Source organism: Gigantopelta aegis, chromosome 14, assembly GCF_016097555.1.
Source record: "Gigantopelta aegis isolate Gae_Host chromosome 14, Gae_host_genome, whole genome shotgun sequence".
NCBI lineage: Eukaryota > Metazoa > Mollusca > Gastropoda > Neomphalida > Peltospiridae > Gigantopelta > Gigantopelta aegis.
The window spans coordinates 5027433-5052446 of record NC_054712.1 but is presented as its reverse complement, the minus strand read 5'-3'; the positions used below and the strand labels follow the sequence as shown (position 1 = coordinate 5052446).

At 39.6% G+C, this 25014-nt stretch overlaps 2 protein-coding genes and 1 long non-coding RNA gene across 3 annotated transcripts; 2 read left to right on the top strand and 1 right to left on the bottom strand.

Moving 5' to 3' along the window:
* LOC121387986 (beta-1-syntrophin-like) lies at positions 1–13558 on the top strand. The gene is made up of 6 exons (XM_041519173.1): positions 1–451; positions 2594–2976; positions 4237–4385; positions 6222–6418; positions 7518–7711; positions 10651–13558. The coding sequence occupies exons 1-6, from the start codon at positions 1–3 to the stop codon at positions 10741–10743; spliced, it is 1467 nt and encodes a 488-aa protein (XP_041375107.1). The 3' UTR covers positions 10744–13558.
* A 1091-nt stretch (positions 13559–14649) lies between these two features.
* LOC121388247 lies at positions 14650–17556 on the top strand. The gene is made up of 2 exons (XR_005959961.1): positions 14650–14730; positions 14824–17556. It is a non-coding gene; the product is annotated as an uncharacterized LOC121388247 (long non-coding RNA).
* Positions 17557–18534: 978 nt separating this feature from the next.
* On the bottom strand, positions 18535–22541 carry LOC121388470 (malonyl-CoA-acyl carrier protein transacylase, mitochondrial-like). The gene is made up of 4 exons (XM_041519819.1): positions 21680–22541; positions 19813–19900; positions 19377–19597; positions 18535–18982 (listed from the first exon to the last, which is right to left on the bottom strand). Exons 1-4 carry the CDS (start codon positions 22400–22402, stop codon positions 18587–18589), a joined length of 1428 nt encoding a protein of 475 aa, XP_041375753.1. The 5' UTR covers positions 22403–22541; the 3' UTR covers positions 18535–18586.
* Between the last annotated feature and the right edge of the window lie 2473 nt (positions 22542–25014).

The window sequence follows — 25014 nt, the reverse complement described above, 5'->3', positions numbered from 1 at the left end:
ATGGCGGCTGGAATAGCAAGATGTGGAACGTTCGAGGTTTATATTCGGCAGCAGTGGTGTGGCGTGAACGTGACTCTCAACGAAGATTCACTGACACTGTCTCTCACCGAAAATCCCGAACAATCAAACGCACTAAATGGTACAACCGATAGTCAACAGGGACTTGCAAACGGCAGCCCCGAAATGCCAGAAAACATAGCGGGCCAAAAACGAAGTGTCAAAGTTGTAAAAGAGGATCAGAATGGATTGGGTATTAGTATCAAAGGTGGGAAAGAAAACAAGATGCCGATTTTAATAAGTAAAATATTTAAAGGAATGGCAGCTGATAAAACTGAGAAACTTTACGTGGGAGATGCCATTCTGTCGGTGAATGGTGAAGACCTAAGGGAGGCAACTCATGATGAAGCTGTCAGAGCATTGAAACGAGCAGGGAGAATTGTGGAAATGGAGGGTACGTGTTAAAGTTTGTTTTGTTTAACGCAACTACAAGAGCACATTGATTTATTACTCAGTGGCTGTGCACTGGCTGGAACGAGAAATAGTCCAATGAGCCCACCGACGGAACGTGCATCGGGCAAGTGCTGTACCTCTAGGCTACGTCCTGCCCCAGTAGGTATTAAGGGATTACAGTATAAGGAAAAATATCCGCCGGGTCCCCACCTCCCCTAACCCTAACCCCCAAACCCCACCTCCCCTAGCCCTAACCCGAACCCCCACCTCCCCTAACCCTAACCCTAACCCCCACCTCCCCTAACCCTAACCCCCAAACCCCACCTCCCCTAACCCTAACCCTAACCCCCACCTCCCCTAACCCTAACTCCCAAACCCCACCTCCCCTAACCCTAACTCCCAAACCCCACCTCCCCTAACCCTAACTCCCAAACCCCACCTCCCCTAACCCTAACTCCCAAACCCCACCTCCCCATACCCTAACCCTAACCCCACCTCCCCTAACCTAACTCCCAAACCCACCTCCCCTAACCCTAACTCCCAACCCCACCTCCCCTAACCCTAACTCCCAAACCCCACCTCCCCATACCCTAACCCTAACCCCCACCTCCCCTAGCCCTAACTCCCAAACCCCACCTCCCCTAACCCTAACCCGAACCCCCACCTCCCCTAACCCTAACTCCCAAACCCCACCTCCCCTAACCCTAACCCGAACCCCCACCTCCCCTAACCCTAACCCCCAAACCCCAAACCCCAAACCCTAACCCTTACTAAAAATAATAAAGGAGGAGGGGGAGACCGGGCGGATATTATACCCAGTATTAACTGACTTGTGATAGCAGTACACAAGCTACTATTTCTATTGATATGATCAGTTAACTCAATCTGATTATTTAGATGTGTACTAGTCAGGTTCATTTTTGAGGGCTGAGGGATTTGAGCACCTCTGTTTAATCTGACAGATGTAAAACAACCAGTACCCCACAACATGTATCAAAGGTTGTGGTATATGTTGTCCTGTCTGTGGGAAAGTGCATATAAAAGATCCTTTGCTGCATGTGGAAAACGTAGTGGCAGACCTCAACATGAAACTAAGTGAGAGAGAAGTGATTAATTTCTCACCTAACTTAGATTATGTGGAGATATTTATAATTATCATTAAATTATTGACATAATATGTCTAGCTAAAAATTATTCTCTTTGAACTAGGGGATGGGGAGTGAATCATAGCTCCTTAAATGGCAAGGTCTGTAGCAGGTTTCAGTTGACTTAGCGTGAGTCCTTCCCTTATTGATATCTTGTAGGGGATCGAGGGCTAGAGAGGAATGTGTGTAATACTTCGGCAATTGTCAACGACCAATGGTAAACAACTATTGTGTTTAAGATACAAATTGTTTCCTAAATTTGATGCCACAGAGCTTTAGTTTAATTATTCTCGAGTCCAGTCATGACATTAAATGTATATGCTGTTAACCAGTACCAATGCTATATGAAGAAACCCAATGCCTGTATGCAAAACGAACCCGCACTGTAATTTTGACATATAATTTTGAGGAGATCTATATGTGATTCTGATCTGATTATGTTGAGGTGTGTGAATTTTCCTGCTGTAATAATTTAACGAGTTCAGCTTTTCACTCTCCAGGGATTTTTATACACAAAAGTCTTGACTATAGATACACCATTGGTGTGGTTTCAGAATTTTTTTTTAAACAGTTCAATACTTAATTATTTCTATATCATGTTAAATAAAATCGGATATCTTTTACCATATAATCATGCAACATATACAAACATTGCACTGTAAGAAAGTGCTTATAAAAATCCATTGCTGCATTAGGAAAAATGTAGTGGGTTTTCTCTGAATAACTACGAGTCAGAATTATGAAATGTTTGACATCCAATAGCTGATGAGTGGTGTCGTTAAACAAAACAAATCAATAGCTGATGATTAATTAATCAGTGTGCTCCAGTGGTGGCTTTTAACAAAACAAACCTTAAACTTATGTGTAACTGTTAGTTACTATTTAGACATTTGTGTAATTGATACAAGAGTTCATGATTTTGGTGTGTTGTTTTATCATCATTTTCATCATCATTATTAAATATTAAAATTCATATATTCTATTTTTTTTAATTTCAGTGAAATATCTAAGGGAAGTAACTCCATACTTTAAGAAATCGTCTCCCCTGAATGAACTAGGATGGGGAGCTCAGGAAGCTCCTAAAGACAGCTATAGAGCCAACTGGGCAGAGTCCAAGACAATCCCTCTAAAACAGTGTTACCTCTGTCGCAATCTTAACATGGTCGATGCAGAAAAAAGAATTTTAGAACTTCATTCACCCGACGGAAAAAGTTCTTGTATTCTGCGATTTCCCGACCCGTTAACCGCGAGCGACTGGTTTAATGCAATACACTCAAACGTCACTGTCCTCACGCAGCAAGCGATCGAGGATGCTAACCTCATCATGAGTACAGCGCCAAATCAAGGGGAGATAAAACATATGGGCTGGTTGTCCGAACAAGTAGGTCATGTTTTTAATTTCCCCAACAAATTTGTTAAGACAAAGTATAACATATTAACTGTGGGCCTTTACATGTATGGTAGGGCTCTTTTAAACTTCTTTCTTTTAAATTATTTTCATGCTTATATTCAATTAAGGTTCAAGCACACTGTCCTGGGCACACGCATCTCGGCTATCTGGATTGTCTGTCCAGGACAGTGGGTTAGTTGTTAATTGTTAGCAGTTAGTGAGAGAGCTGAGGGTGTAGTGGTCTTGCACCTACCCACTGAGTTGTTAAAACTCACTCTGGGTGGGAGCCGGTACCGGGCTGCAAACCTTTATGTCCACTGAGGCCGGCTTTTAAACTTAAAAAGTTTCAAGTTTAAATAATTTTATTCTATTTTAAATAATTATAGTTCAGTTTCAGACCTGATTATGAAAAACAACTGTCGAGTGATTAATTGCTCCCGTAACTTATATTATGGGGAGCCATATATATATATATATATATATATATATATATATATATATATATATATATATATATATATATATATACCATATGAATTCACATGCTAAGGAGATATTACTTTCCTTGAACTTGTCTCAGGGGAGTTATGGGGAGCGAGAATGGTAACTCCCCTTAAATAGTGAGGTATGCGGTTCATGTACACATACCAGGTATATAAAATCTCAGTTGGTTGAGTGATCGCTTGAGGTGCTTGCATCGCAGGATCGAACCACCTCAGTGGATCCATTCAACTGAATAGGTTTTTTCTCGTTCCAATCAGTGCACCACAACTGGTTAACGGCCATGACATGTGCTTTCCTGTCTGTGAGAAAGTGCATATAAAAGATCCCTTGTTGCATTAGGACTAATGTAGCGGGTTTCCTCTGATGACTACGTGTCAGAATTATCAAACGTTTGCCAACCAATAGCCAATGATTAATTAATGTACTTTAAACTTTATAAAATTTAACAGCAAAAAGCTAACCACTTCTTGATTATATATTTTTTTTTTTAAAGATAGATATGTAATGAGTGTTCAGTTGTTTGAAATGTGAAATATAGATTCCCTATTGATTTACATTACCTCTCTGTCTGTTGTCTGTCTTTATCTTTGTCTGTCTGTCTGTTTAGCTGTGATACTCATACCGTATGTGGCTTAATGTTTGAAGTTTTCTTTCCTTTTGACTTTAAAAAAATCTGTTTCTAAATTCTTAATATTTATATATTACAAACCAGAATACATAATGTATTTTTTTGATTATGAAAAACAGTTAGCGAATGAACAAGGGACGGGTAGCTTCAGCTGGAAACCGGTGTTTATTGCTCTCACCGACAAAGACATGCTACTATACGACACCGCGCCCTGGAGCAAGGAAGAGTGGGCCACACCATTCCAGAGTCATCCACTTCTTGCTACCAGGTCAGAATTATGTAATGCAGAGAGTAGATTCGTGAAAAATAATTCACGAGCCCCGTAGTGGTGAGTTAATTATTTTTCATGAATCTACACTTCCAAGTGCATTCTCCAACTTAATCCATTATTCATTAAAACAAATTACGTGATTGCTGAATTAACTTCTATTTTATATTTTTTAATGAAAATATTGGTTAAAATGGCAATGACTAATAATTCAAAACGATAGGATCATTTCGGACCTAACCAGAACGATTCGGTCAGGAATCTGCAGCAGTGGATGGCTGGCATTTAGCATGATGTACGTACTAAGCGTGTAATCTCTAATTCCCAATTTTGTTTCCGACAATCTTCACTGTGTTCCGCCAGAATACTTAACTATTACAAGTATCAGGTTTATGAGGCTTAAATTACATAGTTCAAATTGCATTGTTTCGTAAGTGTTGATTCTTGAAAAATAATTTACACCTAGAACAATAAAAAAAAGTAAAGTTTGTTTTATTTAACGACGCCGCTAGAGCACATTGATTTTTTATCTTATCATCGGCTATTGGACGTCAAACATTTGGTCATTCTGACACTGTTTTTAGAGGAAACCCGCTGTCGCCACATAGGCTACTCTTTTTACGACAGGCAGCAAGGGATCTTTTATTTGCGCTTCCCACAGGCAGGATAGCACAAACCATGGCCTTTGTTGAACCAGTTATGGATCACTGGTCGGTGCAAGTGGTTTACACCTACCCATTGAGCCTTGCGGAGCACTCACTCAGGGTTTGGAGTCGGTATCTCGATTAAAAATCCCATGCCTCGACTGGGATCCGAACCCAGTACCTACCAGCCTGTAGACCGATGGCCTGCCACGACGCCACCGAGGCCGGTCCTAGAACAATAGTGTGACATCACAGGTATGGATTATTCAGTTATACACAGTTAAAGGTCAACTTTATAATAATGTAAAGTTAAAACCAGACAAAAATTGTTTTTGCCAAGTTGTAGTCAAATATCAGGAGACGACATTTCGTGTGTTTTCATTTCCAATAAAGGCTATTTCATTTTCATAAAAATGTATATTGAAAATCCTGCATTAAAAATTGCTTTTTTGGCTAAAAGATAAAAGAACCAAGAGTTAACTCTCTTGAATAGTGACCGAGTCCATATGATTTTCTTTTGAATGTTGATATAATTTCTGTGTTTTGCTGTATAATGCACACACTGAAAAGATTATAAATGACTTCAAATTTAAGGCATCCTTCTTTTCAGATAATGTTTGAAATTATTACCTGTCCTCAAACAAGTGCATCCCCACCCCCCCCCCACACACACACACTAGTGGACTGGTCCGAACATCCCAACAGTGAATGGGATGGCCTAAATCTTCTACTGTATGCTCCCTTGTAGTTCTGGTCATGTGACTATAGCTTCCTTCTTTTTCTCTTCGCTGTTACGGTTCAGACGTCTTTTCTTTAGCTCTGTTTTTTAATGGAGTCATATTTTTTTGGTAAGACACTTTGCAGCACTTATATGAAAGTGAAAATAGGAATATCACGTTTTACATGTTATTGGGAATACAAAGTACTAGTATACAGTAAAATAGATTTGAACCGTACAACTCGTATTTCATAATTATATTAGTTAAAGTTATCATTTAATATTATGCAGTGTTCTAGAACATGTATATGTTATGTCTTCTTTGGAAAGTTTATTCATAGACATAACTTATTACATGTCTAGTATCCATAGCTTTACATCCAACAGTGGATGATTAATTATTCAATGTGCTGTAGTGGTGTCGTTAAACAAACCAAGTTTGTGTTTGCACCGTTGTATTTTTGTGTGTTTCAGACTTGTCCATTCTGGTCGTCAAAATAACCGCACATCAGGGGCAGACATTCTAACGTTTGGAACGCGTTCTGGAACACGGAACGGTGTCGAGACGCATATTTTTCGTGTGGAAACACAGCGAGATCTGGCGTACTGGTCTCGATCTCTGGTCCAGGGGGCGCATGGTGCTGCCAGTCTTGTCAAAGAAGTCTCTTCACGTAAGTGAAAGGCTGTTTCCATTTCTACTAGCCATATGTAGCTTGTTTTGGTATAAGGCCTGGCACTCTACCACCCTGGTGGGTCTCCTGAGTTTCTCTTGTTATCTGTAATTATTATGAGTGAATGTGCACTGAGCTGCAGGTAGACACCTCTTTACAAGTAGTTTGGCCCAGCTTATCTGTCTTCAGCCATATTAGTCTAGTCACTACCCTTTGACTGATCTAGCTTGAATGACCAGGAGTGATCCATATTAGTCTAGCTGCTACCCTTTGACTGATCCAGCTTGAATGACCAGGAGTGATCCATATTACTATTATTAGTCTAGCCGCTACCCTTTGACAATCGAGCCTGGATGACCCTACCAGGAGCCAAAGCTCCTGCTGATACAGCTCTCTGGATCACTGAGATATACACGCTACCACACACACGTCAAGAAATGCACCATGAGATACACTATGATTAAAACTAAACACTGTCACCTTTGTAAATGATTTGTGGTACATACTGTTAACAGTATGTAAAATGTATATGTATGGAAAAATGTATAAAAGATCCCTTATTGCTTGGTCATAAAGAGTTTAACCATATTAGATACCAAATAGCTATAGTTTAAAATGTGTTGATGTGTTGTTAAACATTACTTTTGTTATGTAATGTACATTTATTGTATCATGATGATTTCAGAGTTTATGGGAACCACTTTTTTATTTCTCTGTCCTGTGATTGGAAACTAAGTGGGTTTTTGGTAATTATGGTGATGGTTGATTATGTTTAGTTGATAATAACACTGTCTTTTGTTCACAACTATAGCGATTTAATAGAAACAAAAATTAAGATTTTGCAAGACGTTAAATTTCGATTTAACACAAAAATTAATCAATGAAAAATAGCTCAGGTCAGGTCATAGGTTTTAACATGCACATTCAGAACAAGTTGTTCATGGGTGCAGGTATTGACTTTCGCCAGCTCCTCCGTCCAGGATGAAAAATAGAAATATAATGCTAGTAGAATTAGAATACATGATAAATGTACATCAGACTTTTGGCACCTTCTATGCCAGTTTAGTCACTAATATCTCCAATCTAATTTTTCGTTTAGCTGTGATCTGGCAAGGTAAAAAATGCAAACTGATTCTGCACTGTGATAGTGGGTTCGTGTTGCTGGAGGAGAAACCTGCGGAGGAGAGTGCGGAGACGCAGGTTCTGTGGTCGCACACCCTTGACCAGCTGCGCATGTCGGCTGATGACGGCCACCGATTGTTGTGGCTCGACTTTGGTTCTGATGGAGAACAGGTATGTACATGTGACCCCCTCGACCAGCTGCGCATGTCAGCTGACGATGGCCACCGATTGTTGTGGCTCGACTTCGGTTCTGACAGAGAACAGGTACGTATATGTGACCCTCTCGATGGCCACCGATTGTTGTGGCTCAACTTCGGTTCTGATGGAGAACAGGTAGTACTTGTGACCCTCTCGACCACCGTCGATGGACATCAATTGTTGTGGCTCGACTTCGGTTCTGATGGAGAATAGGTGACCCTCTCGACCAGCTGACGATGGTCACCGATTGTTGTGGCTCGACTTCGGTTCTGAAGGAGAACAGGTACGTACATGTGACCCTCTCGACCAGCTGACGACAGCCACCGATTGTTGTGGCTCGACTTCGGTTCTGATGGAGAACAGGTACGTACATGTCACCCTCTCGACCAGCTGACGACAGCCACCGATTGTTGTGGCTCGACTTCGGTTCTGATGGAGAACAGGTACGTACATGTGACCACCTCGACAGCCACCGATTGTTGTGGCTCGACTTGGGTTCTGATGGAGTACAGGTACGTACATGTGACCCTCTCGATGGCCACCGATTGTTGTAGCTCGACTTGGGTTCTGGTGGAGAACAGGTACGTACATGTGACCAATTGTTGTGGCTCGACTTGGGTTCTGATGGAGTACAGGTACGTACATGTGACCCTCTCGACGGCCACCGATTGTTGTGACTCGACTTGGGTTCTGATGGAGAACAGGTATGTACATGTGACCAATTGTTGTGGCTCGACTTGGGTTCTGATGGAGTACAGGTACGTACATGTGACCCTCTCGACGGCCACCGATTGTCGTGGCTCGACTTGGGTTCTGGTGGAGAACAGGTACGTACATGTGACCCTCTCGACGGCCACCGATTGTCGTGGCTCGACTTGGGTTCTGATGGAGAACAGGTACGTACATGTGACCCTCTCGACGGCCACCGATTGTCGTGGCTCGACTTGGGTTCTGGTGGAGTACAGGTACGTACATGTGACCCTCTCGACGGCCACCGATTGTCGTGGCTCGACTTGGGTTCTGGTGGAGAACAGGTACGTACATGTGACCCTCTCGACGGCCACCGATTGTCGTGGCTCGACTTGGGTTCTGGTGGAGAACAGGTACGTACATGTGACCCTCTCGACGGCCACCGATTGTCGTGGCTCGACTTGGGTTCTGATGGAGAACAGGTACGTACATGTGACCCTCTCGACGGCCACCGATTGTCGTGGCTCGACTTGGGTTCTGATGGAGAACAGGTACGTACATGTGACCCTCTCGACGGCCACCGATTGTTGTGACTCGACTTGGGTTCTGATGGAGAACAGGTATGTACATGTGACCAATTGTTGTGGCTCGACTTGGGTTCTGATGGAGTACAGGTACGTACATGTGACCCTCTCGACGGCCACCAATTGTCGTGGCTCGACTTGGGTTCTGGTGGAGAACAGGTACGTACATGTGACCCTCTCGACGGCCACCGATTGTCGTGGCTCGACTTGGGTTCTGATGGAGAACAGGTACGTACATGTGACCCTCTCGACGGCCACCGATTGTCGTGGCTCGACTTGGGTTCTGATGGAGTACAGGTACGTACATGTGACCCTCTCGACGGCCACCGATTGTCGTGGCTCGACTTCGGTTCTGGTGGAGTACAGGTACGTACATGTGACCCTCTCGACGGCCACCGATTGTCGTGGCTCGACTTGGGTTCTTGTGGAGTACAGGTACGTACATGTGACCCTCTCGACGGCCACCGATTGTCGTGGCTCGACTTCAGTTCTGGTGGAGAACAGGTACGTACATGTGACCCTCTCGACGGCCACCGATTGTCGTGGCTCGACTTGGGTTCTGGTGGAGAACAGGTACGTACATGTGACCCTCTCGACGGCCACCGATTGTCGTGGCTCGACTTGGGTTCTGGTGGAGAACAGGTACGTACATGTGACCCTCTCGACGGCCACCGATTGTCGTGGCTCGACTTGGGTTCTGATGGAGTACAGGTACGGAGCAGGATGTAGCTCGGTGTGGTGGAGCGCTTGTGTGATCGATTATCTTGTACGGGTTATGGGTTTGTTCTGTCCCAACCAGTGGTATGTACTGTATTGTTTATGTTTATAAAAGATGCTTTGCTGTTTTATTGGTAGGAGTAGCTTAAGTTACAGAATTGGGTTTCGTATTTCTTTCAACCAAATGTCAAAACAACCCTATGTTAGACACCAAATAGCCATCGTTTAAAATGTGCTGAGGTGTCATTAAATAAACATTCCTTTCTTTTCCTCTCAGGGTTGTTGTTGGGGGAGGGGGTTGTTAGCACTTTGACATCATCTGTTTTGACAATGTCATCTGCTTCACAGAGTTTTTAATTACAATTCTTGGATTTGTTTTTCTATAAAAGTACAAAATGGATTACTAACTAGTAGAGATAGATTAACAGAAGAATAATCAAATACAGAGTTAGATTAAACAGTCAAGAAAGTATAATTAAAAATGCTGTGGAACTCTAAATATAGTTTACCTATTTTTAGATTTTATTGATGCTTATCATCTATTTTTTTTATTCATTTACCTTTGATTCAAACCTAATAGCCAATACATTCTGCATGCTGGGGTGTTTTTAATCATTCATTCGTTCCAGCCAGTGCACCACGACTGGTACATCAAAGACTGGTATGTGCTATCCTGTCTATGGGATAGTGCATATAAAACATCCCTTGCTGCTAATCGAGAAGAGTAGCCCATGAAGTGGCGATAGCGGGTTTCCTCTCTCAATATCTGTGTGGTTCTTAACCGTATCATATGATATGTCCGACACCATATAATTAAATAAAAATGTGTTGAGTGTGTCGTTAAATCAAACAGTTGCTTCCTTCACTCCTTCATTCATCAGTTTATCCTGTTTCTGTTAAACGTATGTTTATATTTTTCAGGAACTCGACCTGAACACTTGCCCGAAGCCGCTGGTATTCGTCCTTCACACGTTCCTCTCTGCCAAAGTTAGTCAGCTGGGCCTTATAGCTTAGAGATGGCAGATCTCCGAGCATTACCACGAAATTGCCAAACAATAACCACAGTCAGCCTGACTGGAACTTGTCTTTCCATGATGTATAAGCCAAACAACAATCAGTCACCAAATTAGACCCAGCTTGCCTTTAAAATACTGTCTGTGGCATAATGAATCAGTAAGGATGTTCTTAGGCAGTATTAGGTTATATGTATTTGTTAAAAAAATCAAGTCATTATATAGTTTGTCACAAATTCAGCTTATGTTCGCTAATTACAAAATGAATAGACAGTAACATTTACCAGATTTTTTATCATCGGTTTATCCCAACAACATGGGGCGGTATTTCCTCAAACTTTGGGCTTTGTTTCCCCAGCATCATTGTGATGTGTTTCCAAACAAGGGGCTGTATTTTCCAACATCATGGGTACATGTTTTCTTAAAACAACAATAGGATGTGTTTCTGGACAACATGAGGTGGTATTTGCCAACAATATGTGTCTGTGTTTTCCATTAATTTGAAGATGGGTTTTTTTCTAACAACGTGTGTGTTTTCCAATAATTTGAAAGGTTTTCTTTTTCTAACAATGTGAGTCTGTGTTTTCCAATAATTTCCAGCTGCATTTACCAACAACATAGGTCTGTATTTCCTCATAATTTGGGGCATTATTTACGAATGACGTGGGGCTGTTTTTCCCAATAATGTGAGGCTATATTTACCAAGAACATGGTATTTCGTAGTAATTTGAGTCGGTATTTACCAACAACTTGGATCTGTATTCGCATAACATATGGAGCTATTTTGCAAAGAACATTGTTAGCAGACGTCGGGCTGTATTTCCCTACAGTGTGAGGTTGTACAGTGAAACCCTTCTAAACCGGACACCCTCGGGACCAAGTAAAATGTCCAGTTTCAAGAGGTTTAGAGAGGTTAATTTCTGTACCGAGGTTTTAAAAAGGACAGTGAAAAATGTCCGGTTTACAGAGGGTCCAGTTTTGAGAGGTTTCACGGTACATGTATTTCAGTTCAATATGAGGTTGTACATGTATTTCAGTTCAGTATGAGGTTGTACATGTATTTCAGTTCAGTATGAGGTTGTACATGTATTTCAGTTCAGTATGGGGTTGTACATGTATTTCAGTTCAGTATGGGGTATGTATTTTATAACATGAACTAATACATGTGATGTCCATTAGATAGGACTAGTCCAATTCTAAAAATAAGAATACTACCTCACTGGAAAAGAATATTCTAATTTTTTGGTCCATATAATGAACAGTTGTGTAGTGCACAGTATTACTGCTGAAGATGCTGCCACAGATGTTCAACAGTATATATTGCTGGTTTAAAAGTTATCTACTTGTTCTTGAATCAAGGGTCACACTGGAACGAAATTTATTTTGTCCAATTTTCGGATATGTAAGTTATTTGTTTGAAAATAAATAAAAAGTGGCTAATTTAAACAACTTTTTTTTTTAGCCAGATACTAAATGTTGTAGCCACTTTGCCAAATTAGCCAATTGCTAATTTTTATACAATGTACAGGGTGAGCCCAGATTAATTATATGTCTGGCATTTGAGGAATCTTTTTAAATAATTAAGACCTGATTTATAATATATATCATTGGAAAATAATTCAGGTTTTACATCCTTTGAAAAACTGAAACAAATGATAGTTTCTCCTGAAACACAGAAATAACTTGTAACTATTAAGAAAAGTTAAAATTGGTTTTGTTTAACGACGTCACTAGACCACATTAATTTATTAATCATCGGCTATTGCATGTCAAACATTTGGTAAATTTGACATAGTCTCAGAGAAGAAATCAGATAAATTTTTCCATGAGTAGCTAAGGATCTGTTATTTGCACTTTCCCACAGACAGGGCAGCACATACCACTTTTTTGATATACCAGTCATGGTACACTGGTTGGGATGGAGGGGGGGGGGGTCCACTGATTTGATACTACAACGCAAGCACCTCAGGCTAGTGCTGTACCAACTGAGGGAGATCCTGCCACAACTTATAACTGTAGTCTAAAGATTGTTAATCTTATATGTCATGTATGGTAAATATAAAATTAGTCACCATAATAACAGTGGAAATGTTTATTCTTTAAATACCTATTAATGTACTGGTATATATTAAGCTTCTATTGTAAACGAAAAGCATAGTTGGAAAAATATATCCAGTCAAAATATTATGTTGTAGACTTAGTTATACAGTTTTTGGTAATGTATGATGTTGAAATAATTAAAATGCATGTAGATCTACATAAATAGCTGGAATTGTAAAGGGTATTTAACAGCAGTATGTTTTTACTTAACAAATTGCTGTTCGAGTTTTGCTATGGCACTTATTTTCAAACCTTTTTCTAATTCAGTGTTTGCAATGTATTGTACAAAAGGTTTATATAATTATGTTTATTTATTTTGTGTGCACGTCTGTTTAAAGATTCTAGTCAAAATGTTGAACTTGCGAGTACAGACTTTTTTTATGTGTTTGTGGTCTTTCCATTGTTGATGTTGTGTTTTTTTAACAGCCAATCATGTGGCCTTTTGCATTCATTGTGTTGTGCTTTTTGACAGCCAGTCACAGCTTTCAGTATATTGGTCAACATCCAATCATTTTCTTTGTATGATAGCAGTCTTTGTGCGTGTTCATGATCATAGATTTCATTATTTGTAAACATAATGGGCTGAATTTGCAAAGCCTGTTTTTCTTAAATGCAGGTGTTTTAAGCATTGCAAATGTATGGAGTTACATGTGTATAATAAGCCTGTTTTTCTTTAATGCAGGTGTTTTAAGCATTGTAAATGTATGGAGTTACATGTGTATAATAAGCCTGTTTTTCTTAAATGCAGGTGTTTTAAGCATTGTAAATGTATGGAGTTACATGTGTATAATAAGCCTGTTTTTCTTAAATGAAGGTGTTTTAATCATTGTAAATGTATGGAGTTACATGTGTATAATAAGCCTGTTTTTCTTAAATGCAGCTGTTTAAGCATTGTAAATGAATGGAGTTACATGTGTATAAGACTTAGACAGGCTTTGTAAATTCGGCACAATGTATTAAACAAAGCTTCTTCTTGTTTTTTTTGCAAACTTAATGTGTTTACTGTGGTACCGGTAATTAGTTTTTTGATTTGATAGCAAATACATAAGATAGTTTTTTCCCCAAAATTAATTTTTATAATAATTATTCTGCATAATATTTGTATATTAAAGATGCTGACCCTAGGTTCAATCCATAGAAAGGGACACTAAGTTTGGTTAACCTGGGCCCCGCTCCACGAAAGAATTGTAGCTAAGGTTAATTGTAGTGACGTACGGTGAATTTTACAACTGGCACCGTAAACTTTACAGCCGTTCCACAAAGCAACCTTATGGTAGTCATAAGTGCCACTTTAATGATTAAAATATTCTTTACGAAGAAGTATGAATTAGTTAAATAATGAATTGGTTACCGACTTTTCAGAACATCTTAGATGTATTTATTGGTATTGGACATCCATGAAGTAACTTTGTCAATTTATTTGCAAAGCGATAATTGCCCAGTGCATTAGACGTGAGAGTTATCTCCCGTATTTTCGTGTGAAAGTCGTATGGCCTAGAATGTTTTTTCATCGAAAAGGTATTTGCTTATATTAGATCCATTTTAATACAAAAAGTTAGTATCTTTCTTAGAAAATGTTCATCATTCAACTGCCAAAAGGTAGTGGCTTACAACCGGCTCGTACCTATAAATTAGATTTACAACGATAGTTACGCCGCGTCATGGATACGAAAAAAAATTAGTATGGTTATTACAGCGAAAATGACCAAAATCATCATTCAAGCGATGCCATTTGAACGGGCTGGCGATCGTAGACAAACATACGTTATGGTAGGCGATTACAAGATCGCCGGGAACTGGTACAAACTATCGTGATGGTAAATTTACAGCGATAGTAGTGCTAAGATCGCTTCGTGGAACGGGCTGGCGATCGTAGACAAACATTAAGGTCGTGATGGTACGTATTTACAGCGATAAGCTACGCCGCGGGCTGGCATGGAACATTAAGGCGTGATGCGATCGTAGTAGTGCAAAAATTAAGGTCGTGATGGTAGGTATTACAGCGATAGTAGTGCTAAGATCGCTTCGTGGAACGGGGCCCAGTAACACATTTGAATAAAGTTTGTATGAAACAAGAGTGTGACATTGAAACAGGGAAAATACCCTGAAACATAGACTAAAATTTGACTCCATAACCTTTACTTCTCAGACACATGTGCATTTAAAAAAAACAAAAAAACAAAACATTTTGTGGTATTAGAAACACCAGGATGACCAGAAACATTTCAGTTGTACGGAAATGGATAACCTAAACAATGTAGGCCTATTATCTAAGTAATGTTTGATTATATGATCATAAACAGTTCTAATAGTAAAAAATATGCCTTAGTGTTTAAAAACTAGGGTCTGTCACTTTAAAGAAATGTGGTCATCTTACAACACTTCTGCGTGGAACTTGTTTTCTGATTTTACATTCACTTCTGTACACCCACACAGCTTTAGTAAAGTCTCCAGATTTTAACTACATTCTATTTGTAAGACTGTATTAAAGCAGTTTGTCTAGCTTTTAAAAAATTGTTAAATGTGGGGCCTATTTGGATGTCTGGGCTTTAAAAATATGTTCTCTTTATTTAAAGACCATAAAAATAAAAGTGTACCATATGTAAGAGTTTTTTTGGGGAAAAAATTCTTTTTATTTTTTTATTAATTTTGTTTTTGGCAAGGCAGCTTGATGTATGTTTAGCAAGGTTGTATTTGATTATTCCATCCAAATATTTATTACTGAAAAGATGTATTTGATCATTGCTTTTGTGTACAAAGGTGTATTAAGAGTGATAGTAACTGTGATAATTTACGAGTAATAAAACATGTTACATTATTTCATCTACATCGCAGGGCTCGACCATAACGGTAGCCCGGGCTGTTTTGGCTACCAATATCTCCCCCGGGATACCAGAATTCTAAGCCCGGTAGTCCGCCAGGCTACCACTTTTTTTCTGCCTGTTAAGTGACTACAGTTTTCACGACGCTTCGATGATCGGGGCTCACACTAGAAATAAGTTAGTTTTAGCCATTGTTAAATATCTACATGTATAGAGTATTCCTTGAAAATTATTGAAAAGTGGCACATTTTGGCTAAACAAAATTGTATTAGCCAAAACTTATGTTGCAGCCACGTTATATACTGATGTATCATTTGGCTAAGTTGGTTATGGGCAGGGTGAGCCTTGCTCAGTGTTAACAGAGTGAACAAGTCTATAGTCCGTCCCATCCTCCTACAAAAATTATTTTAGTTTGGTTTGACATAAGAACAAAGTAAAAGTATTTTGGAAATAACAAAAAAAAAAATTGTGTGCAAGTTACAAAACAATTAGCTGAGAAATAACTAACTTGTAGTATGAAAAAAGGCATTCTCTGTGGGATGGACTATAGAATATGACATTTGTTTTTTAACCATTGTATACCGTGTAGATTTACACACATCATCAAATGGTAAAGCTTGCATTCATTATTTTACAGTCTGTTGTCAAACCATATGTTAATTGTCGACTTTTAGATGTTGTATCTCATAACCGATACCAGCTAGAATTTTGTATTCTGTTTTGCAATTTGTTGTGGATTATCCTGACAGGGTTTAAAACATTATTTTCTAAGAAGGAATGTAGGAATGTTTAATGACACCCCAACACAGAAAAATAATTGGCTACTGGGTGTCAAAGTTGTCAGGAATGGAATATGTCATTCACCTAATACAAATGCAAATTTAAGTTATTTATTTACCAAAAAGCTGAATTAAATTTAAAATAAGATAAATGTATTAATGTATCCCCCATTGTTAAGTTAAAAGCTGAGAACTTCCAACTGATTGCTCTTAGAATTCATTTGGAACACCTCAGCCTCTGATACATTTAAACATTTATTTGAGATACTGTAAATCATAAAATATTAGCGATCTTAAAATTTAACGAAATCCAAATAAGTGATATTAACAACATAAAATGTTAGCTAGATCGTCATATCAGAAACTGAAAAAAGAAAACGCTCAAGCTGTAGGATCAGGTTAAATAATACTGTTGATCTATTTTAACGTTATGCAGCTTACAGACAGCTGAATTGAAGTAGTAAATTGCAGAATGTGCATGCTAATTAACTATTGTTTGCTATCCATTGTTGTGTGTTCAGTTACATGTAATTGCCAGCAATTTAAACAAACATCTTTTGGAACAGTCTGTTGTACGTCTCTTTAAATTTAGCGTCACGAAATATTAGCGTCTTGTATGGCCTCTCTAAATTCGCTAAAGTTTTGTGCTTGCTAACATTTCCTGATTTACAGTATCAGATATATGGAAACACATTTCTTTATACATGTATATCTTTATTGTTATATTTTATTTGACCAATTGAAATCTGAATTTGGCTAAAGATTTTTTTACCACGTTCACCATTTAGCCAATAGGTTTTGTGCCCCAACTGGAACATTGCACGTGCTGTCAAAATGATGTTTACAAATTATTTTGACCTTCTTGCTTAATCCCTCCACCACAATGGCAAATAGAATAGTACTGCTGGATTCAAAATGCAAAATTGTGTGATTTGTTTGTTTGTTAAATATTCTTTTTTGCAGTTGTGAAATATTTTTAATTTTGTGTGCATGAACCATTTGTTGTGTCCTAACCTATACAATCTTCTGCAGAGTATGAATTTGTAATCACCACTGTCCATTTTATTTATTGTACCTTTTTATAGCAGCGAATAAATATTTTTATGACAAAGAGAATAGTTTTGTTCATTATTTTCTTAACATTACTTAACCAGACTTGGGGGTCGTTCAGCAATTACATAATTGATTACGGTTGTTTTTTTATAAATTGATTTTACTTTCTTAAATCTAATTTATTAATAAAGAAAACAAAAGGAAAATACAAACAGAAAATGGTATAACATGACAAGTGCAGCGAGGGTATTTAGGAGTTTCGAGAGGGGGATGGTATATATATATAAAAAGAAGTAGATTTTGCAACAAGCATTTGTTAAATTATCTCTTGGAGACGTTTTAGTCTATCCGTTCCTGTGAACTTTCCGTTTGATCATACCACATTTGTATAACTTTTTAAAAGAAAACTTTTATAAATCAAGGGAGATAGTGTAGTGTTGAACAAATTTATTTAGGAACAAATTTTCCAGTACCCCGTAAAATAAAGTGAGTCAATTATTTATTAGATACGAGGTGATACGTAAAATAAAATCTTACTTTTTAAACTTATATGCAACATGGAACATTGAACGCAGAAAAACAATTTATTGTGGGGATGGTTGGAGCTTAGTGGTAAAGTCCTCACCTGATGCACCAGGTGTTGTATCGATCCCCTTCGGTGGCACCATTGAGCCATTTCTCATTCTAGCAACTGGTGTAACAAAGGCTATGGTATGTACTATCCTGTCTGTGGGATGCTGCATATAAAAGATCCTGTGCTGTTAATCAAAGAGAGTACACCATGCTATGGTGTCAGCATATTTCCTCTCTCATCTGTGTAGTCCTTAATGATATATCCGACACCATACAACCATAATTAAAATGTGTCGAGTACGTCTTTAAATAAACATTTGTTCAGCCTAATTCACAAAGCTCTCTTGAGCAACATGGGATCATCCTTGCAAATCTTTTTTAATTGGACTACGATTACAAAGTTAAAACACTTTAGTGCAGTAGGTCCCAGGTTAAGCATTCATGGAAAAGAGATAACACCGAAAGTTTTCTTCAATTCTTTTTTGATATAAAATGACACAATAAATCACACACTTGTCTACACATCAATGTTCTTGCAAAGTTCATAGGCCTTGGCATTAACAAGTTTCATCAGTGTCCCCAGCTGCTTTCCGGGTCCTAATTCGTACGTGAACGGGAAGTTCTCTCCCTTGTCACGAGAGTACAAAATGTGCATGGTCTGTTCCCACTTCACTGGTTTATAAATCTGTTGTCCAAGAAGATTTATCATCGACTTGACGTCACGGTAACGGTTACCGTTTACATTACAGTGTACGGGTACGAGCGGTTTTTCAAGCTGTATTTCCCTGAGCGTTCTAACCAGAGGACCTCTTGCTGGCCGCATCAAGTCCGTGTGGAACGCACCGCTAACCGGAAGACGTTTCAGACGGCGAATTCCAAAGTCTTTGTAATTATTCTCCAGGAAATTCAGTGCCTGCAAAACATTAACGACTAATTTGAGTACAGTATTACCAAATGCTAGAGAGAAAAAAGAAAAGAACTATTTAATGACACCAGAGCACATTTTAAAGTGCTCGTCTGATGTGCAGTCGGTCTAGGATCGATCCTTGTCGGTGGACCCATTGGGCTATTTCTTATTCCAGGCAGTGCACCATGACTGGTTATCAAAGGCTGTGGTATATGTTATCCTGTCTGCTGTGGCTACATTTTTTTTCTTTTTTCCTCAATCAAATTAATGAGAGAGAAAAAACACCAAAAAAACCAACATATTTAGTAAAGGCTGGGACTGGCTATAGCTATATTTTTGTTGATTTCTCATCATAGTAGAGCCTAAGTTATCCAGTGTTGAAAAGATCACAAATGATTACCTCATCATGGCCCGCGATGACCTTACAATCAGCATACAGGTAGTTGGCGACACAACACACAGCACCAGACAGGCCCAGTTTGCGTTGACAGAACTCACGCGCTGCAAGTAGGGCAAAGTTCAGTTTCGTGTCGTGACCAATGAAAACGCTCATCATTCCACTCGGCTCCGCCTCTGAAGCAGTCTGCATGGCCTCCGCTCTCACCTTCACCACCCTCACGGCTGTCAACACAAAAAACATTCGTGAAGTTCATCAAGTAGTAACTGCTTCCATAAAATGTCACATACATGTCTACTGTTAGTACTACTAGCGAAATACTTTTTTTATTTCATACAAAGTTGTAATACGCCTTCAATATAGTATGGAAAAAAACACTAATGGATTGCACAACAGACATACAAACAAGTTTAAAGAAACAAGTGATGAATAAAATTACCATCTTCAAATGTCAAGGATCCAGCAAAAACCAGAGCTGCATATTCACCCACACTGAATCCTGCCGTCCCCACACAGTTATCAACAGCCTGGAACACAAAATATACCAATTTGAAATTTGGTCATCTCGCAATGTCAATACTGTACCAAAATAACAAAGCAAATACTGGTATCCAATGTCAAAATATCTTACGGGCTGCTAGTTTCTCAAATTATATGGGCTAATCTATAAAGTATGAACACCCAGGGGAAGGGCATTACGTTGAAATGACAGAGCACATTCGTCGGTGTTATAAAATAGTCATTTATTCTAAAACAGACTTTTAAATCCCAATCAAAAGACAATTTTGTTTGCAACATTTAAATATTTTAAACTTAATTTTTGTTATTCCAGGCATGTCTAGAGATTAGGGACATAATTATATCAAATGTACAAAATGTGAACATACAGGGATTTTGTGCAGGTACATACTTCATGCATGGCTCAATAAAACTCTTCAAGATTGAACTCATTTGGAACATCAATTGACTGGTCATCACAAAACATTATCTAGGCAATGGGGGGGGGGGGGGGGGGGGGCAAATATCAGACTGTTGCCCTCCTATTTTGGTTAGTATGGTTAGGGTTAGTTTTAGGGTTAGAGTGAGAATGTAGTTAGGGTTACTCATTAGGTTACAGTGAGCTATGTTCCTCTTTATACATGTATCAATATGTGGGGTAACAGGTGGATATCTTTCTGGCAATGGATCACATCAAATCTATGCAAAGGAAAGACTGGCAAAAACATCCAATTTTAATCAGACTGCCACCACCCTTAAACCCGATGGCATACACTTAACTATTATGCTGTCAGACAGGCAGTAAGTTATACATATTTACTACAGGGCACAATATTTCACGAGAACCTCTGTTCGCGTGTCGGTTACGCAACTTTAAAATAACGAGAACTGCCAATCGGTTACGTGGTGAACGATTACATTCTAAAATTAAAAGTACCATATATCAGTCATGAAAGTGAAAATCAGTTTGTTTTAAATACATTTGAATCACTAATGTAATACAGAACCATAGTTCAAGTGTTTTAGGATTAGGTAGGCATAACTAATCGGTTACAAGAACTATATTCACGTAACCGAACAAGCGGTTACCTAAGTAAAACTCATGTGAACTGATTTCCGGTTACCTAAAATTTTGAACTGTTGTCCCCTGTTACTAGCGCCTCCAAAGAGTCCTCGAGGGTCAAACTCGGCTTAGCGCCTAGTACCCAACACTTACACTAGATGATAATGAGACCAAGGAACAAAGTAAAATAGCATTATGCATACTGATGTACTGAATTCCACATATTCGACTTTTGTTTTCCCTCCATGTCTTATAGCCCTATAATGTAACCGGCTACAAGCATATGGCAAAATGAGGTAAAAGTTCTATAAATGAGAGTGCTCTTCCTGTAAACAGACTCTAATCATGCTAGACTTGGCCTGTGCCAGAGTACTTGTAGAGACCCCAAGGGCAGGACGTAGTCCAGTGGTAAAGCGCGCACTCAATGTGCATTTGGTCTTGGATCAATCCCCATCAATGGGCCCATTGGGCTATTTCTCATTCCAGCCAGTGCACCACGACTGGCATATCAACGGCCACGGTATGGGCATGTACTACCCTATCTGTGGGATGGTGCATATAAAAGATCCCTTTTGACAGCTGGTTTCCTCTCTCAATATCTGTGTGGTCCTTAACCAAATGTCTGATGCCATATAACCGTAAATAAAATGTGTTAAGTGAGTCATTAAATAAAACATTTCCTATTATGGAGACCCCAACGTTTACTAGTAGTATATTCACATCTAACTGTATGTACAGTGTGTACCTCTGGATAGTCTTCCTTCAGTTTTTCTATTGCAGCAATGGACGTCACCATAACCGCTGGTTGACAGTGAATGGTTTTATCAAGGACATTCTTGGGTCCCTTTATGCAAAGTTGTAACAAATCGTATCCAAGAATATCACTTGCAACTGCATACAATCGTTCCACACCATCATAAGCAAGGAGTTTCTCCCCCATCCCTACAAACTGACTTCCCTGCCCCTGGAACAAAATAACTGATGTTTTTTTAGGGTCAACTTTTGGCCGCATTGCTTTTCGACCTTGATTTCTGAACCAGTTTTGATCTTTTATAACATCAGATGGAAACTCTGGTATTCTGGCTTGTGTGTCAGGCTCAGACTTTAAGCTTGTTACAAGATGCTCAATGTTCTTCGAAGAATGCAAAAATTCATTGTGATCCTCAGTCTGTTCAGGTAATTTGTTGTGTTTATTGTAACATTCAACATGTTTTTCAGACAATCCAAGTTTTGATACTCTTTTAAGAATTCTTCGTGGAATTCTGGTTTTACGTTCCGTTTTGTCAATGTCAGTGTTAGCTGACTCATCGTTTTGATTGAGTAAACAAGGCGAGCTTGAAAAGGATTTATTCAAAGAACATTGATATTTTTTTCTCGTCACCGATTCCAAGACAGTTTTGACACATCCATTAAAATTAGAAGTACAAATATTTCGACAAAACTCTCCAGGTAGAACTCTGAGAAACATTTTAAATATTGGAGTATTTTAACGATTGCCGCTTTTTATGTCAATAAATCGAATACTTCAATTTTCCCGTTTCTTATTAAATGATAAAACCATGACAAACACCAACATGTGCAATCGACACACGTTAAGAAGTTTGCCATAAATTGTTTTAGTTGTCGTAAAATCAATGTCGTAATATTCTTCTTGAAAAATATTAGAGATTTTTAAGGATAATAAACATATTAAACAACTAATTTAGTACCTAGGGCGTTATCAATGCAAATACTTATTTTACATACATATTAATCGAAAATAAATAATGAACTATGGGTTATTATAAAAATCGGCGAACCAATAAATCGAAAGCAAACCTTTTTCTTTGGCCGTTTTGACTTACATGTTCAGGGCCGTTTCATCATGGGGCCGTTTTGACTGCATACCAACTAACGTCTCTAGACGGCTTTCCAGACGGTTCGTCCACTGGACAATTTGTCCACTCACCTCGGACAATTCGTCCACTCGATGACTGCATTTTTTTTCAAACATATTAATAGTTATTTCTTTGACATTGTAATCGTTTCTTAACATTATTTTGTGGTACACTATAACCCAAAAAAAAAGTAAAATAGAGTTAGAATTCAACATTAATATCTAGTTTTTATTAACTGTTTGTATTCATTATTATGCGAACGATTCGTCCACTCGCTTGTACATTATCAGCGCCTCTCCCGGTCTGACGAAGGCATGAAAATCAAATGCCGCTGTTCGTTTATATAAACGGACCCCTGAAAGAATGTCTCTCACTCCTGCCAGTACTCGCAAATATGTCTTCGTTGAGAGCAGACGTCGTTCTATGCACTCTCGAGCTCCCCCCCCCCCCCCTCCGGGGGAGATGATCGCCTCGTACGGCAAATTGATTGAGTACAAAGTCGCGTACACTGGGTCACGGGCAACCGTGACCCTAGTATACGGCGACCCCAAGAAGAAGAGAAGGAGGACCGGTTTCAGAAAGAGGCCGTGCGCGCCAGGAGCGGCCCGGGAGGAGGCAAAGCCAGCAGCTAAACTGCTGGCGGCGGCTCCTTCTGTGTCGCTGCCCCCGACCCGACAGAGTTGCCAGATCTACTGACAAACCCGCCAAGCCAGCTGTAGTCCCACATGTTGTTGTGGTCGACCCACCAGCCAGCCCGGACCCGACTCCACCAGCGGCTCGAGTTGTGACTTCCCTACATCAGAGGAAACCACCAGTCGAGCCGGCCCGTCAAGCGGCCGTTGGGAAACGAAAGGCCACCACTCCACCAACAACTAGACAGGAAAGGGACAGGCCTCCCCCACCACAACAGGAAACGGACAAGTCTACCCTCTGGTCCCTACAGACAGCCAAGTTACGTCACCCATACCAGCATTACCTGGTGGCGGACACCAGTGACACCTCTACACTGCAGCCCGGCCTCAAGGAGAGTAGGTGACTTTGCTTACCACCGCACGGTGCCTGGTGCCAAGACTCCTGGAGTGATCCTCACCTTTCGCCAGCAGGGAATCTATAGACAGGGCCTGCTAGTAGCGCAAATGGACAGTGCGACTATCCACAGGATGATTAAGATTCTCTGCGGCAAGGCATCGTCTTTTGTTGCGAAATATCTGGTGGAATGGAACAACTACCTACCCTACTTCGTCTTCCAGGAGTTCATCACCACACCTTAGACAACTTCCCTGCCAACCTCCCTGCCAACATCCTTCGCCTCCGTGAGTATGGACTTATTCAGACTTTAATTTTTAGGTCGCCATTTCAAAAACTTTGTTTATTTTTTTTGTAAACAGTCTGTAACCTTTTATTGTTGGCAGTCCGTCCAAATTGCTCAAATCACCTTAAAACCTTTTCGGCCGAGCAGTCAAAACTACTTTTGGGTTTAATTTTAGAGTCCAGACATGTTTGGATGCAGTTATTCTATGTAGACTTAGGTTTTTGACAGGTTTTGCCAAGGAATCGAACTTCAGCCAATCACAGCACGGCTATCACTTGGTGTCTGCTAATCGGTCCGCGCTCTCGCTGGACTTCACTAAATGGTTTCATTCCAAATTCCGCCCACCTCAAAATCAATCCTCCCCCCCCCCCCCCCCTCCTGTCCCGGAATTGGTCACTGGCAAAGTCAGAAGCTAAATCCGGGGTGGGCGTGCCTGAACCTTGATTGGATAGGGGCACGTAAATAGAGTTCCACTTCCACTTCCACTCCTGCCAGAAACTTCGGAGAGTGAGGTAGTGCTTTTGATGGTTTTAGGTACATCATAGGTCACAGTATGTTCACTCGTAGTACAATGGGGGGTCACATGTGGTATTTGGCTATTTACATCATACATATCAATGGTTTTGGGTACATCATAGGTCACAATATGTTCACTTGTAGTACAATGGGGGGGGGGGGGAGGGTCACATGTGGTAATAAATAGAAACGCCAAAGAATTATGCCTGCAGAGCATTGTTACAAAAACATCTACCAAGCGTAATCTAATGCAATATAATTTATTTTCACCTTTGTACATTTATGACACAACAAAAAAAATACGGGGTAAAATATATCTAATAATTTATTTAGCCCCCACGTACATGTAGTACACATTATTTAGTCCGTGGACGA

Coding starts and splice junctions, on each gene's coding strand:
- LOC121387986 (XM_041519173.1), top strand. CDS start 1: ATGGCGGCTGGAATAGCAAGATGTGGAACGTTCGAGGTTTATATTCGG. Junction 6,419..7,517: donor TGTCAAAGAAGTCTCTTCAC/GTAAGTGAAAGG, acceptor TTTTTCGTTTAG/CTGTGATCTGGCAAGGTAAA. Junction 7,712..10,650: donor TTGGTTCTGATGGAGAACAG/GTATGTACATGT, acceptor TATATTTTTCAG/GAACTCGACCTGAACACTTG.
- LOC121388470 (XM_041519819.1), bottom strand. CDS start 22,402: ATGTTTCTCAGAGTTCTACCTGGAGAGTTTTGTCGAAATATTTGTACT. Junction 19,901..21,679: donor TGAAGGAAGACTATCCAGAG/GTACACACTGTA, acceptor TTTGTGTTCCAG/GCTGTTGATAACTGTGTGGG. Junction 19,598..19,812: donor ATCCTTGACATTTGAAGATG/GTAATTTTATTC, acceptor TTGTGTTGACAG/CCGTGAGGGTGGTGAAGGTG.